At 39.2% G+C, this 19,758-nt stretch overlaps 2 protein-coding genes across 2 annotated transcripts in view; both read left to right on the top strand.

Moving 5' to 3' along the window:
- Positions 1-19,758, top strand: part of LOC5575087 — a 60,213-nt gene that overhangs the window by 11,451 nt on the left and 29,004 nt on the right. Inside the window, exon 5 of the mRNA XM_021854115.1 lies at positions 8,163-8,352. Within this exon, the coding sequence (XP_021709807.1) occupies positions 8,163-8,352 (190 nt within the window). The remainder of the gene's footprint in view (positions 1-8,162; positions 8,353-19,758) is intronic.
- Positions 11,106-12,233, top strand: LOC110679465. Its single transcript, XM_021854116.1, has 2 exons — positions 11,106-11,285; positions 11,334-12,233. The coding sequence occupies exons 1-2, from the start codon at positions 11,212-11,214 to the stop codon at positions 12,133-12,135; spliced, it is 876 nt and encodes a 291-aa protein (XP_021709808.1). The 5' UTR covers positions 11,106-11,211; the 3' UTR covers positions 12,136-12,233.

Raw genomic sequence — 19,758 nt, 5'->3', positions numbered from 1 at the left:
GATATATTTGAAATATCTTAATTCAAGATAGCCATCTCTTCATATAAATAGAATGTACTTATTATTAATTTTATCATTATTCTACAAGATTTTTGACACATTGCGTCAGTTAAGATTTGTTAATCAAATACTTTTTATTAGTCAGGTGTTACAGTATCTAGATATTTTCATATTGTTGTGTGGCTCTTATGTCATCTCCAGCAACTGTCTTATTAGAACTTTGCTATGGCCTGCTACTATTCATTTTTTACATCCTGTTATGACCGCGTCGAGACAGTTCTCTCTGACATAAATCACAATTTACAAATCACTAGTATCAAAATTTGTTTTATTTGATAAATAAAACTTGACTGACGCAATGTGTCAACAATCTTGTAGTACAATGATAAAATGAATAATAAGTCTATGCTATTTATATTTTTTTTTTTTTTAAATCTTTATTTGAGTGTATTTTAACGCACGAGGGCTAGTTCTACACTTGCTATTTATATGAAAAAGGTGGTTATTTTAAATTCAGATATCTCAAATATATCAAAATATACATCCGACAAACTTTGACATTTGGTAGATGAAATATAGCGTATTTGGGATCATTGATAAGATTTTGCAAAAAATTGCAACTTTTTGAGTTAAGTTATGTTAAAAATCATCATATTTTTACAATAATTTGTTCAAAAATTCAAATATTTGTACAAAAATAAGATTTTTTTTTTTCATACAGTGCATGCATGTTATCGAAATTAAGCGACGCATGGTTGTTAAAATGAAACATTTTACGATTTTGACGTAAAAAGTAGAAAAAACGTAAAATTTAAGTGATTTACACATTTTTTACCATAACTTTGTTATTTGAAGTCCTAGAACTTTGGTGTCTTCGACAACTTGTCGTATTTTTACACGTTCTAAAACATTGCCGAAGACGCGAAAGCTCTAGGACGCAAAACAAAAAAGTTTGCATCGCAGCGCCACCTATGCGGCGAAATTTCCAACTAACTTTTATCATCAAATTGAAGAACAAACAAATTCAAGATAAGTCTCCTTTGACACCAACCCGAAAAAATGCACTCCTAAAGCGCTAGAGGTTTTGTCTGGCTAAATTCTGCTCCTGGCCCAGTGTGGAATGGTCGTTGGTGATTCAAACACCCACCATCCAGTCTGGGGTGGATCCCGGTCAGACTCTAGGGGCAGTACCCTACTAAATATCATCGAAGATAGTGATCTCACTATCCTAAACGAAGGTTCACCGACTTTCTTCAATAGTCGCTATTCGACGGCAATCGATGTTACGGCTGTCACACGGTCGAAGATCCGACGGTTCAGCTGGTGCATCAATTCGGACCCACATGGCAGCGATCACCATCCTCTTCAAATTTCATTATCCGTGGAGGCTTCGGTAACGACCAGGCGTTCGTCCGCCGAACCGGTGCGACTGCCAACGACATAAGCGGTTTAACTGTACCCGATCCACCTGCTGCTGTTCTAAGGTAGTAGAGCGAATGGCAAACCATCGTCTTACGCATCATCTCCAGAAACGCGGCATGCTGGATCGCCGGCAGCACGCTTTCCGGCCCGTTACAAAAACCTATTTTACTGCTCCCGGCAAGGCTCTGCAGGAGGCAAAATCCTTGAATCATACCGAAATTTCATTGGATACCTCAAAGGCCTTTAACGGGGTTTGGATTTTGTAAAAAAAACTTTCTCACCAATCGTACCTTCAGGGTGGTCATCGGTTTTTGTAGGGCAGAGCAGGGCATGCATGTAACCCATTGGCACCGAGACTGGCGCAGCTCAAATCTTAAGTTCGACGACAGAATACAAAAAAGTTTTAAGGCAGGAGATCCATCCATCCGGTTGCGAAAAACCGTCGCCGAGGTTCTTCGGGAAGACTACTCAGCACACCAGCGACGATACACTGACGGATCCCTCTCCGTAGGAGATGTTGGAATAGATATAACAGATGAAAATCTAGCAATCAGCCTCAGCCTCCCTGGACAGTACTCAATCTTCTCCGCCGAAGAAGCTGCTATTCTATATTCCACCACTGCACCTACTACCAACCCGATAGTCATCATCACTAACTCAGCAACCTGGGTGAAATCGACCATACCAAACAATGATTTCCCGGTTGAGAACCGGTCACACAAAGGTGTCCCACAATGACGGAGGAAACCCTTTCCATCGTGACACGGGTAACATAGTTGAACATTTCATCTGCTACTGCCCAGCCTTTGATAGCCCCAGACAGATGTATGGGATTTCTGGTAGCATTCGAGAAGCCCTGCAGGGCGAGCTCTATTCAATGGCGGCGCTTATCTCCTTCATTAAGGACGCCGGATTAAACTTTAAGATTTAGATATAAATATTGTCTTTGTACAATTCACGTGAACGTAACCCACTAGCTGATGTACACTCAAAATAATCCAAACGTCATTACTACGTGAAAAATCACGTAGATCCTAAATAATGAACTTTTTCTGGCTTTACCTGACTAAGATAACAGTTACCGAGCCATAGATAAACACAATATGTTGCTCTGGTCATTTTCACAGTATCAAAATATCGCTCTAACGTGAAAACAACGTACACGCTTCAATTCATTTCGACCGTGTTCACTTCATGATTCATTTTGTGTTGTGATCAATTCAAAGATGGCGTCGGTTCAGTGCCGGATTTGGGCTTCGGTGGGCCCGGGTCTGAACTCTTGAGGGGGGCCCTTGGTACAAAATGAGTGGAAAATGCTAAGTAATATGGAAATGAAATATTCGGAAAAATTAAAAAAAATGTAATACTACACGAATTATACTATAACCACTTCACTTCGTTAATGTTACGTAAAATAAATCATATGTATCAATTAATTGAAAAGTCTTACACAGTAGATGTTAAGATTGAATTTCAACTGAATCATTCTCAATCAAATTAAAAATATTCCTTTTCCAATCAAGACAATATGATTATCGAGATTTGGATAACAATAATAAAAATGAACTAATATTTTTTTCAATTTAATTTAGTGAACTTGAATGTCATTTGTTATTGAAGAAATAAGCGAAACGGTTAGCTTTGGTATTATATCGTGAGGTAATTTCTGATTCCCTACCTTTATTGTAAGAAAAAAAAGATCATATCGTGACTCGATTAAACTATAATCTTTGGAATACTCAATTTGTTTTGCGTAACGCTAAAACAACAAACAATTATCAAGCTTTGTTTCAATCAGAAATTAATCTAATCTTTGAGTAAAAGGAGCAATTGCTTTCAGAAAAACACATGAGCATCACTCGCGGTGTAATAACAACTTCCAGAACTAGCTACATAAGCTTTCTCCAAGGCTCATGTTGTAGTTCCTTACTTTATAATTACTGTTCGAGATATTGCCAACAGTTTGGAAAAACTATGCTCGCTTAGATAACCTGCAGATGGTGCTATAGTTTCTGTTAATAGCTCTCGAGCAGAAATTTTGCAAATACCATAGCACTTGATATTTCATCCACTGGGGCTAGTAATTTAGGGATCCGTTCAAATATACTTGTATTTCAATTCTGTAGATTTCAGTCAAAACTAAGGTCAATTTTAAACTTTTAGTAAAAATTGCAATATTTAAAAAAAACATGAAAATAATAATGCAAAATTAAAAAAAAAACACGTAACAGTAAAATATGGAAACATCAAATTTCTGGTAGAATTTAGTACTCTGACAGTAAAATCAAGAAAATGTATGAATTACCGAGTATCTTTGATTTTAAAGGATCATTCCAGAACATAGAGCACAGTAATTTAATCCAAAAGGCTGTTACTTGCTTTCTATTAACCCGAGAAGATTTTCAAAGTTTTTGAATGTTTTCATTGAATCAAGGTTTTTTTCCCAGCCTTTTTTCTGAAAGCAGTCTCGATGAGATTATCAAACAAAACATTAATGTTGCTAGTATTCAATCTACGAAGTATACCGTATCTACGCTAACGCTAACCTGGATGGTTTTTATTGCCGAATAGAAGGATTTTCATTAAAACTGAAAAATACAGACGAAAATCGTATGAAATTTAATGCTAACCATAAAACGATATCTCCGATGCATTTTAAATTAAAGACCATTGATGTAAAGAATAATTCATCTTTCACTTTTTTTTTCAATTCTCGGGGGGCCCCTCAATCGGGGGGCCCGGGGCATTTGCCCCCTCGGCACCCCCCCAAATCCGGGCCTGCGTCGGTTGTAAATAAACTTTGAGTTGGTAGATTGAATTTGTTCGTTTATCTGCTAAATTCAAAAATATATTTTTATGAAGTTTTTCTCATATTAATATGAATTCTATTATTAAATCAATCATTGGACCATTTTTCTAGAAGGCGTCAAACGGGGCATCAAATAGAGTTTGCAATGTGAATCAAATTTGCAAACGGTTCCGGAAGAGACGTAGCTGGCCAAATTGTTCTTCTTTTAATGAAAATTGAGCGTAAGTAAACTTATCATATGGTGTAATGGTGAAAAAATAGTCATATTTGTGACATTCTCCCTCTGGCACAGGAGCATCGTCTGCGACCACTTGGCGGAAGATTCGAGCCCGAATTATATTAGAACCAGGCGATTTCGTTAACAACTTAAATTAAACTGTGTCGGTATCTAATGTTGAATAAATACAATGACTACGGTTGAACAAAAGTCATTATTTATTTTATATCATTAAATTGAAGTTTAAGAATACCAAAAATACAAGCAAAACTATTTGCAGCTGTAGCGAATCCTAGTAAAATTCACTGGAAATGCACCTTGAGTTCCATCAAGCTATTTGGTGAAATATACGAAAAAAATCACGTAGCTATTACGCGGTTCTCCGATGAAGTGTCACCTACGATCCCCGTAAAAGCTACGTGGAAAGTGCGATGGAAAAAAACCACGTATGTTTCCACGTAACAATGACGTTTGGATTATTTTGAGTGTAGTCCCACAGTATGCATGTTCTGTAGTACACCCGATTCTGTTTTTGCACGGGGGATGCGTACCGTGCAAAAAAAGTTTTCAATTCAAAATTTCAAAAACCGTGCAAAAAAAGTTTCTCGACGTTTCATGCGAAAATAAGGTTTTGGCGAAAAAAAAAATCCGTGCAAAAACAGAATCGGGTGTAGTTTTAAACTTGGCAGACCATTTGTCCGCTCTGAACGTTAGTCACATAAAAAGTGGCTCCTTATTGTACCCCTAGCTTAGTGTTGTTTTAATTTGTTGCTTTTTGTCAATTAGAGTTTTAACTAAATCTCACTCAATGTAATAACTCTGTGTCCCTAGGCTAAGTTACAACACTTGTAGTTTTCTTCAGGCTGGCCTTTCAGGCTTGTCCTGTTTTTTAACCTGACTGGGGACCCCTTCAATAAAAAGTAAAAAACACCGATTTCTCAGTAATTTTGACAGCCATTTCCATACGAATTCTTTCCCGAATTCATCTAGTTACGGTTTATCTCAGGAATTGTTCCAGGTGTTATTGTTGGAAATCTTGTAAGAATTCTTTCAAGAATTTATTATTAGGTTCTTCAAGAAGTTTCTCCAATATTCATACACGAATTACTTCTGCAGTTTTTCCAAACGATTTTCGAGTCTTTTTCAAAGTGCAAACTCCATGAATTCTTCATAATTTTACTTTCAACCCAGCAATTACTACAGCAATCATTCTAAAAATGATCCTAGCAAGAGTTTATCAGAATTTTCTACATAAGTTTCATCAGATACTATCATATAATTTATTTAGCGATACTTTCGGGATTTTTCAAAGATTGCTCCAATAATGTCTTGAAAAAATGTCTTTGGCGATTCCCTGACGTAACGCCAGAAAAAAGAAGTTGTGTAATAAGTAGACCCTGAAAAACAGATCCATTTGGTTCGTATTCAAGTGATACAAAGCTTCATTCCTTAGATGACCCATCTTGTCCTGGGTGACCGTACGAATTCAAAAGTAATTACAATATGACTGAAGTGGAGTTTTTGACGAACATTCATATACTATTTATCTTAAAATATGGAAGCCCTGACAATTTTTCATCAGCAAACTTGTTTATCTCGTCTAAATCTACTACGGTAAGGACGCCATTCACCGCTCATTTAACAGCATTTTAACATGTTAAATTCTGTCAAAAATCAGTCGTTTGATATTTTTCATAACTTTTTGCGCTAGACGCAAGATAAACCATTTGTTTTTGTAGGAAAAAAGTTGAAATGTAAAAAACCCTCCCCTTGGTTATGCGACCTTGCCGCGATGGGAGGGCATAATCCATTAGCCCATATGATGGAAACCAAAGGCGTAACCTGTAGTGGTGGTATCACATTTTGGCACTTTTTGCTTAAAGCCGCGTCATAATTCATATGGCATAGACGCAATAATATCTCGGATGTGATCCAACGGACATTCTGCGTCATTGATAGAATTGATGCCCATTTCAAATAATTAATCTATTCGAAGTGGACATTAATACTATTGGTGACGTTCAGTTTGCCTTTTGCTAACCAGAATGATCCGTAGCCACTCTTACTATTAGCTAGTTAGATACATCGTTATCATATACGACGTAGGGAATACATAGGAACTCTTAGGAAAATGACTAGTAGATTCACTGAGTAGAAATAAGTGGCGACAATCTTATTTTAATATGGTTTTTACATTGCCATAATAAGAAATACCTCTTTTGTAACAGCGGTATAAATAATCTAATTCCAGCTTCATTTTCGCAAAATTTACAAATAGAAAGTAGGCGTTGTGAAGCATTGCGTTTGCCACCGAAAAGTGAAGCATGTAGGAGACTGTAATAGAAGCCTAAGGTAACTTTACTCTTCAATATTCACTATAAAATGAATATGGAAAGTAAGACGCTGAGATCGATCATTAGGGTACACTTGCTAGTTTCGAAAAATTGTTGAACAGACAAGGAAAGCGACTTTTTTCTTTAAGGATATATGAACGTAATGACCAATAAACACTTTTAACAACAAAAAATAAAATTAACTAGAACTACTACTAAACAGCCTAATGTTGTTAAAACTTGACGACAATTGACATTTAAGACTCTAATCTTACGTAAAAGACAGGAGTAATCAGAATAGCACTTGAATGACAAATTATTCAAAACCATTTCGACTAGACAGTATTAGTAATGACACTACTACACAACTATTTCAAACAAATTCTGATGGAGCTGTTGATTTTCACAATGCTTCCTTTTCTCAGAAGCAAGGGAATATGGGCACTTTTCAAAAACTACCACGTCACAATACTAATAAAAAAACAGTGTTCATGTGGGCGCCATTGCCTAGTCCGTCTGAGTATTGGTCCTGGTAGAGGGGAAACTTGGCAAAAGCCAGACCGAGGGTTCAGCCTTGACAAGTTAAGCTGTCAGGCAGCTCCAACTGAATACCACACAAAAAAAAAAAAAAAAAAAAAAAAAAAAAAAAAAAAAAAAAAAAAAAAAAAAAAAAAAAAAAAAAAAAAAAAAAAAGGTGAAATGTAAAAAACGTATAATGGTACCGAATGCCAATGATACAGGTTTAGGGCGCCATTCACCGCTCATCCTAAGTATGAGGATCTGTACACAGCACTAGTTGGAATCAATTTACTTTAATTAGCTGATTGTTATCTTCGTACTATAGTACGACAACATATTTCACATTAACAGCTAAGAAGCATTTTTTGATTTTCCATAGTAAAATCATTGTTGAACTCATATTTATTGCCTTAAACAGCCTAAAATTATGTTTTAGAAAAATGTATTAGATAAAATCATATAAATTTCATTCTGATACAGCCCTTTTTGGTATACCAATATATGCTAATAACTTTTATAGCGAAAATTTGTTCAGATTTTTCAAAATAACTCAATGAGCGATGAATGGAGCATGAACGGTGAATGGCGTCCTTACGGTACTTTGCTTAAGATACCATGAAGCTATTCCATCATTTTTGATTTATGTCAATTATTGAAATGTATCAAAAAAGACATTTTATTTATTGCTTTTGAACTCGTGATTCGAAAAATATACATGATTCAGTCTGTCTGGACACTGACCAATTCAAATCTAACCCTCTAAAGTTGAACTTTTTGTATTAAAATCGAAAAATTTGCAAAAATATTGCCCAATTCTGTAAATGTGTTGCGATAATAATACTACATATTTCTCTTCCTCCAGTGCCGCGTACGACCAATGCAATGCCGTGATGAAGGATTACATAAGCTCTCTGGACGAGGGAGCCATTCTAACTCACCGCAAAGGAGTGAACAAGTTGGGAGCTGGCAAATTGGCCTCGCTTGGCATACCGCTGTCGGTGGAAATTCTTGTTGAAGTTATCTGCTTCGGATACTGCAGCGCCAACAGAAAGGTAAGTGCCACACTGTACAAGCAATTGACAATTGTAATCATAACCAGCGAATATTGCTATCCAAAGTGTTCAAGTATTTATTATTCTGTTGAACATAAGCTTTTCTGGAGGGATTGCTGCTGCTCCATTGATTTTTGACCAACTTGAGAATAGTCAATTGGCGGTTTCAATAATTAACAAAAGATTTACTATTGGAAAACCACTACATTTTTTAAAACTGGTTTCAAAATATTTGGCCCATTTGCAACATTGTTTGTTTTTGCACTTATTTTATTCAAACGCTTTTTTCGTAACGAAAGTCAAAGTCGTGGTAGGGTTTATCATGTCCAGAGGATCGGCTACAGCTACTGTCACGTACCCAATAAACGCGGAAGTTCAATCAAAACTCGACGATGAAGCCGGGAACATTTTGTTGGATGTCATGATTTGATCGAAAGGTGGAATCAGCACTATGACACAGTCTTCATGATAGTATTGTCATAGTATGACTGTGTCTACTATGGGCCTCAGAAGAAACTGTGGTCACAAAAGATTTCTTCCCGGTAGACCGGTAGTCCTCTAAGGTGATGAAACGTGAACGATACTCGATGAGGACCTGCAAGCTGTTGGAGTTTTCGAACGCCAGGTGATTACGATTATCTTCGGCGGCATGCAGGAGAACGGTATGGTGGCAAAGGATGAACCACGAGCTCGCCCAACTCCACTGCGGACCCAGTATCCTGACGGTGGCTAAAACCTGGAAGGATACGCTGGGCTTGGCATATTGTGAGAATGCCGGAAAACAACTCTGGAAAAGAAGGTGTTCGTTACGAATCCCATCGGAACAAAAAGGCGTGGGGCGCAGCGAGCTAGGTGGATTAATCAGGTTCACCAGGATCTGGAGAACGTGGGGCACAGCCGAGGATGGAAAGAGGCCGCCATTGACCGATATTCACAAAATATTGTTTGTGAAGTTTTATCAAGGAAATTGATGTAGAATCAAATAAGTAAAGTAAGAAATGTTCTTTCGAATGTACAGTGAGAGGCAAAATAAAGTGCCCACCTTACCAGTTTTCGAATTTCTCTCATTGATTTGGTTCAAATTAAAGTTAACACACCTAAATCTTTTGTGATATTTTATTTTTGATGTTCTTTTAAAGTTGCACTTACGAAATTTTGATTAAAAAAAGAATTTTACTTAAAGAAAAAGAAAATCAATTTGTATTGAAAAAAAAGTAGTGACAAAAATAAGTGCCCACTTCCTTCTTGGCCCCAGAAAAGATGATTTAAGAAAAATAAAAAGCAATTTAATAGTTAATGTGTCCTCCTTTGGCCTTAAGGACTTGCTGGAGGCTCTTCGGCATGCTTTTCACCAGGTTTTGTAGGTGTTGTGGATCTAGTTCTTCCCAGGCGCGCTCCAAGGCTTCAAAATAATTATTTTTGTTGGTAACACCAGTTTTTTCAACCCTAGCATCGAGAATCGCCCACAAATTCTCGATGGGGTTGAGGTCTGGGCTTTGTGGAGGCCATTCCAGCGGTTTAATCCGACAAGACCGGAAGAAAGACTTGGTCTTCTTTCCAGTATGCTTCGGGTCGTTGTTCTAGAGAAATATGAATTTCTCTTCAAGGCCCGTCTGGATCAGCGAAACCTCCAGATTTTCCAGCAAGATGTTAATGTAGGAATCTGCCGTCATTATTCCGTCGATTTTCACGACGCTTCCTACTCCACTCCATGAAAAACACCCCCAGACCATCACATTTCATCACATCACACTTCCATGCGTCACCGTTCCTTGGATGTGGCGCTCCTGAAGCTCGAGCTGTCTAACCGAGAGCGGCGGGCTCGTGTGTGATGCAGAGCACCACATCCAAGGAACGGTGAAGCATGGAGGAGGAAATGTGATGGTCTGGGGGTGTTTTTCATGGAGTGGAGTAGAAAACCTCGTGAAAATCGACGGAATAATGATGGCAGATTCCTACATCAACATCTTGCTGGAAAATCTGGAGGTTTCGCTGATCCAGACGGGCCTTGAAGAGAAATTCATATTTCTCTAGAACAACGACCCGAAGCATACTGGAAAGAAGACCAAGTCTTTCTTCCGGTCTTGTCGGATTAAACCGCTGGAATGGCCTCCACAAAGCCCAGACCTCAACCCCATCGAGAATTTGTGGGCGATTCTCGATGCCAGGGTTGAAAAAACTGGTGTTACCAACAAAAATAATTATTTTGAAGCCTTGGAGCGCGCCTGGGAAGAACTAGATCCACAACACCTACAAAACCTGGTGAAAAGCATGCCGAAGAGCCTCCAGCAAGTCGTTAAGGCCAAAGGAGGACACATTAACTATTAAATTGCTTTTTATTTTTCTTAAATCATCTTTTCTGGGGCCAAGAAGGAAGTGGGCACTTATTTTTGTCACTACTTTTTTTTCAATACAAATTGATTTTCTTTTTCTTTAAGTAAAATTCTTTTTTTTATCAAAATTTCGTAAGTGCAACTTTAAAAGAACATCAAAAATAAAATATCACAAAAGATTTAGGTGTGTTAACTTTAATTTGAACCAAATCAATGAGAGAAATTCGAAAACTGGTAAGGTGGGCACTTTATTTTGCCTCTCACTGTACATGAAATTGTTGCAATCGTCTGCGCCTTGAGGCGGATTCCTTGAGCGATTGGGAACCACTGACTAGTACTTAGGCTCTCATTTGAACGCACACATCGATAAAGGGTTGTAGTCAAGGTCATGCGAATGGCATGAGAGAGAAGAGACCGGAGGAACGGTATACAAACAATAGTTCCTATTTATCGTTATTGTGAAGCTGATAACGATTTGACAAGCTGTTAATTTCTGACATTTTTAGCACGTTGCTGATCGATTTCAATGCTCTCATACTTAAACGTATTTTTAACTGTATATCCAGAAAAAAGCTCATATTTTGTGTGTATCCTTATCCGGTAGGTAGAAATTTATTATTTTGTTTGAATAAACTGATCGATTTTTAGAGTTGAGCACATTACCAGGAAAATGTCTTCCATCTTCGAGCGCTACCAGAAGGGAACATCGTTCACCAACTGGTCCGAGCGGCTGGGCTATTTTTTCGATGCCATCGAATTGATTGACTCCGAGATGAAAAAAGCCTATCTAATAACGCTGCTGGATGCGGCGATATTCAGTGAACTGAAGTTGCTGGTCTCCAACCGAGATCTGAAACTGGTTCCGTACGAGGAAATAGTCCAACAGCTGCGAGATCGATACGATCAAAAAGAGTGTGACTTCATTCAGCGATACAAATTCAACAATCGCATCCAACAGCCAACGGAAACGGTGCAGGATTTTATCTCCGCCATCAAGGTCCAGTCCGAGCTCTGTGGTTTCGGCAATTTCAAACATTCTGCGATCGTGGATCGTGTGGTAATCGGAATTCGCGACAAAGTTCTCCAGCGACGGCTTCTGTGCGAAGAAGAACTTACGCTGAAATCGATGGAAAAGATCATAGCCACGTGGGAACTGGTTAGACCGAATCAGGTCGAGAAGCGACCCGTCAAAGAGAGACTTGGAATTTTGCCAATCAGTACAACGTCAGGGACATATTTTGAAGGTGCTCAACGTAAGCACAAAACGGGATATTCAAACTCGATCTGTGGCTTCTGTGGTAAACTAGGCCACGTTACAAGGCGGTGCTTTGAGTTGAATCGTTTGAAGGAAGAAAAAATGGTGGATGTTGGCGCCGAAATGAGAACACCTATCACTCAAGCCAACGACGATGACAGTTATAATTGGAAACGTTTGAAGAAAATTCATTGAAAAAAGGTTTCAACCGTTTAAACGGTTGATTGACTTTAATTTATTTTATTGTTATCAATGTATTGTGAATTTAATTGGTAGAATAAATGATTTTACTACGTTTTGATAGTTCTTCATATTTGGTTAACACGCCGAATACCGTGATAGATAAAAAGTGGGAACTAAATGTTCAAGCAGCTAATTCTCAGCGAACTGTGAATTGATTTTTGCTTTTCTTTCAATTAGCTTTAATCTATCAAGTTTCAATCACCTTCAGAACTGGTTTCTCCGTAGAATTGGGCGACCTTATGGTTCGTTCTTCGATACCGATATAATCCAACGCCTAAGAAGGTCCTAAGCACTCTGACTCTACGTTCAAACACCCCAAACGCTTTCAAGTCTTCATCGAGCCTATTAACGTTTCGTACCCGTAATGGTCTCTCGGTCCTAAAAGTTTGAAAATGGTACACTTGGTGGATGAATCTCTCTTGACCAGCTTCTTCTGCAGTTTGTAGTAGGCCCGACCTGGCTGGTCATCGTCCGAGTGCCAGAGACAATCAGCAAAGACCACAGCGACGAAAATGGACTAGCAATTGGAAACTCGGAAAATGTGCAAGTAGAGGATCAAAGGCCAGTTCTTCAACTTCAGCATAACAAACGTGCACAGCCTTCACTCCGGAAGTACTGATGATAACAAGGACGTATTTTACGCGCAGCTCGAACGAGAGTACGACAGCTGGCCAAGCCACGATGTCAAGATCATCATAGGAAATTTGAACGCTCAGGTTGGCCAGGAAGAGTTCAGACCAACGATTAGAAAGTTCAGCGCCCATAAGCTGACGAACGAGAACGGCCTACGACTGATAGACTTTGCCAATATGGCCATTCGTATCACATATTTCCAGCACAGCCTCCCGTATCGGTACACCTGGAGATCACCTCAGCAGACAGAAGCGCAAATCGACCACGATTTGAGCGATGGACGACACTGCTCCGACATAACCGACGTCAGAACCTACCGTGGCGCTAACATTGACTCCGACCACTATCTGGTGATGGTGAAACTGCGCCCAATACTATCCGTCATCAACGATGTACGGTACCGACGCCCGCCTCGGTACAATCTAGCGCGACTGAAACAACTAGATGTCGCCAATGCGTACGCGCAGCATCTTGAGGCAGCGTTGCCGGGTAAGGGCGAGCTTGTTTGAGTGTCAGGTGATCCGCCATTTTGGTTTTTGCTCTAAACGAAAGTGAAAATGTTCGACGTGGAAACAATCAATCGTTCTTCAGGAAAAGTTCAATCAATCGTTTTGAAACATCTGAAACAACGATCAAAACTATTTTCAGTAAGTTATGACCATTCCTTCAATATTTATTCTAATTAGATGTTTTTAATGATTGCAGTAAAATACAAGATTGAAACGCTGATACTAATTGATTGGAAGGAAGTTGAACTGATAATTTCACCCCGTCGCTTGCGGAGCAGGAATCCAATGATTATACTTTGGAAAGCGGCTCAGATACTTACAGCATTTAGAACATATTTATGAAAAATGTGAATAAATTAAGCCTTTCAAAGCCATAATCTTTTTTCTTTATTCATTCCAAAATAAAAACAATATGAAGAGAGAAAGGACTACGGCCAATGAAAAGATGTAATTTTTTCAAATATAAATATTATAAAATCAAAAAACAGCTATGCATTGTTCTAAAACAGTCTTTTTTATTTTAATGCAAAAATATTGTTGTTTCAAAAGAGAAACGCATTAAATCAAATATTTATTTTGTTGAACCGCGTTATACTCAGCTGTTAAATTCAACAATAAATATTTTTAAACTTAATCACTATCAGTTATTGAAACAATGAAAGGCTATTATAAGCCGGCAAATAATACATAAAATTTGTTGTAATGATTCAGAATATGTTTGATATCAAAATTGTTTTCTCTGCGTGTGGTACGCGACAAAACGTGGAACGATACAGACTGAAGCGGAAACAGCAAACCCGCCTATTCCGGGACAAAAAGCGCCGCCTGGAAGAGGTGGAATGCCAAAAGATGGAGTTGCTGTACCGTTCTCAAGAAACTCGGAAGTTCTATCAGAAGCTCAATACAGCAGCACTACGATGAACACCTGAATGGCGCAGAGAACACAGGCACAGAAGGTCAGGACAACGAAGGCGATGGCTACGTCAGCACAGCGGACAGTGGAAACCAACCAGCTCCCACGATGGGGGAAGTTAAGGATGCCATTCAACAGCTCAAGAACAACAAGGCCGCTGGCAAGAATGGTATCGGAGCCGAACTCATCAAGATGGGCCCGGACAGGTTGGCCGCTTGTCTGCATCGGCTGATAGTCAGAATCTGGGAAACGGAACAGCTACTGGAGCAGTGGAAGGAAGGCGTTATATGCCCTATCTACAAAAAGGGCGACAAACTGGAGTGTGCAAATTATCGTGCAATCACTATCCTAAACCCCGCCTACAAAGTGCTATCCCAGTTTCTCTTCCGTCGTTTATCGCCTGTAGCAAACGAGTTCGTGGGAAGTTATCAAGCAGGTTTCATCGACGGCCGCTCGACAACGGACCATATCTTTTCCGTGCGGCAAATCCTCCAGAAATGCCATGAGTACCAGGTCCCTACGCACCATTTCTCGATTACTTTTTCAATTCGACGTAAGTAACTTTCATACGGTTTTGAGAAAGTTAATTAAGAAGAATCACAACCTTGAGCATGAGCATGAGCATACATGACCGTACAATTCGTAGTTGCTACTCCCTGATTGACCAGAGCAATCGAAGTTGCACAGGGATATAGTGAATGGGGCTTAGGATTAGCTTACCATTCTTCAATGTGCACAAATCGAGAGCTCAAACTTTAGAAGTCAATAACGGCGCCGGCCACGTCCTTACGGTCATCGGGGAAGGGAAGGAATGTTAGTTAGACAACCATTGGTTTTAGAGACCGAAGAATCTTCTGCATCTCCATAGTTGTCATGGAAAGGATATTGGCACATAACATATGTGGAACTCCGAAGGGAAAGCGAGTTGAAAAGTTGTACCCACTTCCAGCTGCTGGCAAGTGGTATATCTAGTATAGAAGACATCGAACTGTCATTAGCAAGAGTAAACAAAAAACATATGATTCGATCAGTAGACCAGTTGCTGCGAAGATTACAGACATTAAGATCGGGGGACGGTCGACAACGTTGGAAAGCAATGTCTGAAGATAAAACATATTTATTTTTTCATAAAATGTAATTTTTTCTGCCATACTATTTAATATTCATGTTTCATAACCACAGAATGTGATCGTTTCGAAAATATTATTTCCTATCAAAAACTTCCTGTTTCATAACGTGAAAAAGCTTTTGCTTTCGAAAATCCTTCCATTCATTCACCTAAAGAATATAATTCTAGCACAACAACATACATATCTAATACATTGACTAAATTATCTCGAATACGAGTGGTGTAAATCTCATTCTAAAGTTGTACCATAAATAGTTATTTTCATTTCCTTCGTTGCCACTCTGGATATATGTTATCTTTGGTTCATTTCAATAGAATGCCACATTGGGCCAGACCGCAAAATTAGATGAAAAAAAAATATTTTGATTATGCAGATGATTTTTTAGAACACTTAGGCAAAAATGTTACATATGATGAGGACTAGATTTTGACATTAAGTGACATTAGGGTGGTCCAACAGAATACGGAAATATTTTTGCAACTTTTATGCTTTGCAATTTAACGCTTCTATAAAGTTGATCTTTGTTTAATTTTGAACAACTTTGCCCAAGACGCTAATTTTGTAAGTCTACTGTAGCCTCCCTACTGAAAGTTTCCTTTGGAGTTTTCAATGATGCAGGGTAGGGTAGTCCATGAAAATTTGATATTTTGCCCATATCTTTTTTATTTTGAATTCTATCAAAATTACGTCCTCTACAAAGATTTAGAACTAGTTGAAACGCGTATTTTGGTGAAATAATTAAGTGATTATATTCATTCGTTTATGAGTTATGACCATTTTTATTCAATAAAGTTTTGTGTGACATAGAGTAGGCATTGCAATATGCACAGAAAAACCGCAGCAGCAAAACAAATCCAGTGAAAACTATCGACATTTCAATAAACAATCTTCAATTATCGCCTACTAAGACTAAACTATAAAATTGATAGCCAAGAAATGTCAAAGTCCCGTTAAATAATTTAGCATATAAATTAATCTAAGCTGGTTTATCTGACATCGAGCTAGAAAGTCATTACTACTCCCAGGGTATAAAATAGGTTCAAAAACAATAAATTTGAGTTGCAATTGACTTCCACTTCCTGGGAATTGGATGACATATATCAGTGAAATATTTCAACCACCACGCCATACAAAATCCGCGAGTTCGGAATATAATCCCTCTTTTTTAATTATCAATGAAAACGTTTTGATTCGTTATACATTTCCAATGAATAGGCTGTGTATGGTTGAAAGTGATCAAATTTAATTAGACTGTGAAATTGCAATGCTTTTTGGTTTTGTATAAAAAACTACTTTGCAATTAATAAGCGTGTGCTTGAGCTTGGATCAGTTTACATTATAGAGAACAAACGTTCAGCTTCATTGAACAACATGTGTAAATGCTTGTAAATGCCATTTCATAGTATGTCGTTATGTCATAGATATGCACTCTGATTATTTCGCTTATTCCATTTAATACATTTCATACATATTATTACTGATTCATTAAAACAATTGTCGTAAATACAAAGGTGCATTCGATCTCTATTACAAAAGGTTTGTATTTATAAAAGAAAAATATAAACATATTTATTCGATTGGGAAGATTTCCGATGGTTTTGAGTTTATTTTTGTCAGCACTCAACAATATTTCAGCTAAAATCATGAACTTTCTGTAAAATATGTTCATTTTCTCATCAAAATTGAATTCTGTTTGATCCTTCGTCCTCGGCGATGGGGACAGAATCAAACATGTCGCGCTTAAAAAAAGGTCAAAAGTGTCGTGATCTATTTGATCCTTCGATCTTGACGCTTGTCCCTGTGAGGGCGGGCGATGAAGGCAGGATCAAACATATCGCGCGTCGGTCGAGTAGTGAAATGAAAAAGCGTCGCGGATTGTTAAAAGTGTTTGATCTATTCATCGTGTCGCTTGCTCTTGCGTGGGCGAGTGATGAACACTTGGTTGGCGTACAATGCGTTTATCGAATTATATGTTCATTTTCTCATCAAAATTATACGGCAAATCCTCCAATATTCTCCAGTAATACAATATACCATTTGAACCTCTAAGTTATACCTTTCAGATCCTGTGCAAATTGGATCCCCGTTGTTGTCGATATTGACGTTTGAAAAATATGATTTTTTTGTTTAATAAAACTGATCATATTTCATAAACAAATAAATAGAATCACTTAACTCTTTCACCAAAATGCGCGTTTAAACTGGTTCTAAAACTTTGTAGAAGACGTAATTTTGATAGAATTTGAAGTAAAAAAGTCATGGGAAAAATATCAATTTTTTATGGACAACCCTACCCTGCAACATTGAAAGCGCCATAGCAAGGGCCATAGTAGACTTACAAGGTTGGCATCTTGGGCAAAGTTGTTCAAAATTTTACAGAGAACAACTTTATATAACAGTTCAAAGCGCTAGCTTGAGAAGCATAAAAGTTGGAAAAAATATTTCCATGTTTTGTTGGACCACCCTTATGTCACTGAATGTCAAAATGTAGTCCTCATCATATGTAACATTTTTGCCGAAGACAGTTTTGTTCTAAAAAATCATCTTCATAATCAATTTTTTTTTCTCCTAATTTTGCAGTCTGGCCCAATGTGCAATGTCGATTGATGTATTGGTGGTATAACACTTTTGACATTCCGATGTCCTTATACCAGCATGCAAATATTAAAGTGGGTGCCACTTTTTGAGCTCGAGTTCCACTTATGTTATGTGATATTGGGTTAGTGGGATAAGGTAAGGATCTGAGAGCCATCTTTAGTTGATGATGCGATCCTTGATATATTCACGCCTGACCGGATTCGCGATATTATTCGATAAATGAATTGTATGCCGAACAAGTGTTCATCGTTCGCCCTCGCAGGAGCAAGCAACGCGACCAAAGGATCAAATACTACTAACCGCGCGAGCGACGCGCAACACGATTGATCCTGCCCGCATCACCCACCCCCGCAGGAGCAAGCAACGCGACCAAAGGATCAAACACTACTAACACTAATCACGCGATCCGCGACTCTTATATACTATCGTGCCGCGCGAGCGACGCGCAACACGGTTGATCCTGTCCGCATCACCCGCCCCCGCAAGAGCAAGCAATGCGACCAAAGGATCAAACACTACTAACACTAATCACGCGATCCGCGATTCTTATATACTATCGTGCCGCGCGAGTGACGCGCAACACGATTGATTCTGTCCGCATCATACGCCCCCGCAGGAGCAAGTAACGCGACTAACACTAATAACGCGATCCGCGACTCTTATATACTATCGTGCCGCGCGAGCAACGCGCAACACGATTGATCCTGTCCGCATCACCCGCCCCCGCAAGAGCAAGCAATACGACCAAAGGATCAAACACTACTAACACTAATCACGCGATCCGCGATTCTTATATACTATCGTGCCGCGCGAGTGACGCGCAACACGATTGATCCTGTCCGCATCATACGCCCCCGCAGGAGCAAGTAACGCGACTAACACTAATCACGCGATCCGCGACTCTTATATACTATCGTGCCGCGCGAGCAACGCGCAACACGATTGATCCTGTCCGCATCACCCGCTCCCGCAAGAGCAAGCAATGCGACCAAAGGATCAAACACTACTAACACTAATCACGCGATCCGCGATTCTTATATACTATCGTGCCGCGCGAGTGACGCGCAACACGATTGATCCTGTCCGCATCATACGCCCCCGCAGGAGCAAGTAACGCGACTAACACTAATCACGCGATCCGCGACTCTTATATACTATCGTGCCGCGCGAGCGACGCACAACACGGTTGATCCTGTCCGCATCACACACCCCCGCAGGAGCAAGCAACGCGACCAAAGGACCAAACACTACTAACACTAATCACGCGATACGCGATTCTTATATACCATCGTGCCGCGCGAGTGACGCGCAACACGATTGATCCTGTCCGCATCATACGCCCCCGCAGGAGCAAGCAACGCGGCTAATGGATCAAACACTACTAACACTAATCACGCGATCCGCGACTCTTATATACTATCGTGCCGCGCGAGCGACGCGCAACACGGTTGATCCTGTCCGCATCACACGCCCCCGCAGGAGCAAGCAACGCGACCAAAGGACCAAACACTACTAACACTAATCACGCGATCCGCGACTCTTATATACTATCGTGCCGCGCGAGCGACGCGCAACACGATTGATCCTGTCCGCATTACCCGCCCCAGCAAGAGCAAGCAACGCGACCATAGGATCAAACACTACTTACCTTAATTAAGAAGAATCACAACCTTTCTTCTAAAACTGTTTTAAAATAAATCCTCTTTTTAACATTTTTTTTGCCGTGTACATCGCTTAAATTTTGCATGCAATCAGCTCGCGTTAAAACTCAAGGTAGTTCCTATCACTTCCC

This window comes from Aedes aegypti, chromosome 3 (genome assembly GCF_002204515.2).
Source record: "Aedes aegypti strain LVP_AGWG chromosome 3, AaegL5.0 Primary Assembly, whole genome shotgun sequence".
NCBI classification, from domain to species: Eukaryota; Metazoa; Arthropoda; class Insecta; order Diptera; family Culicidae; genus Aedes; species Aedes aegypti.
This window is presented reverse-complemented; position numbering and strand designations above follow the sequence as displayed.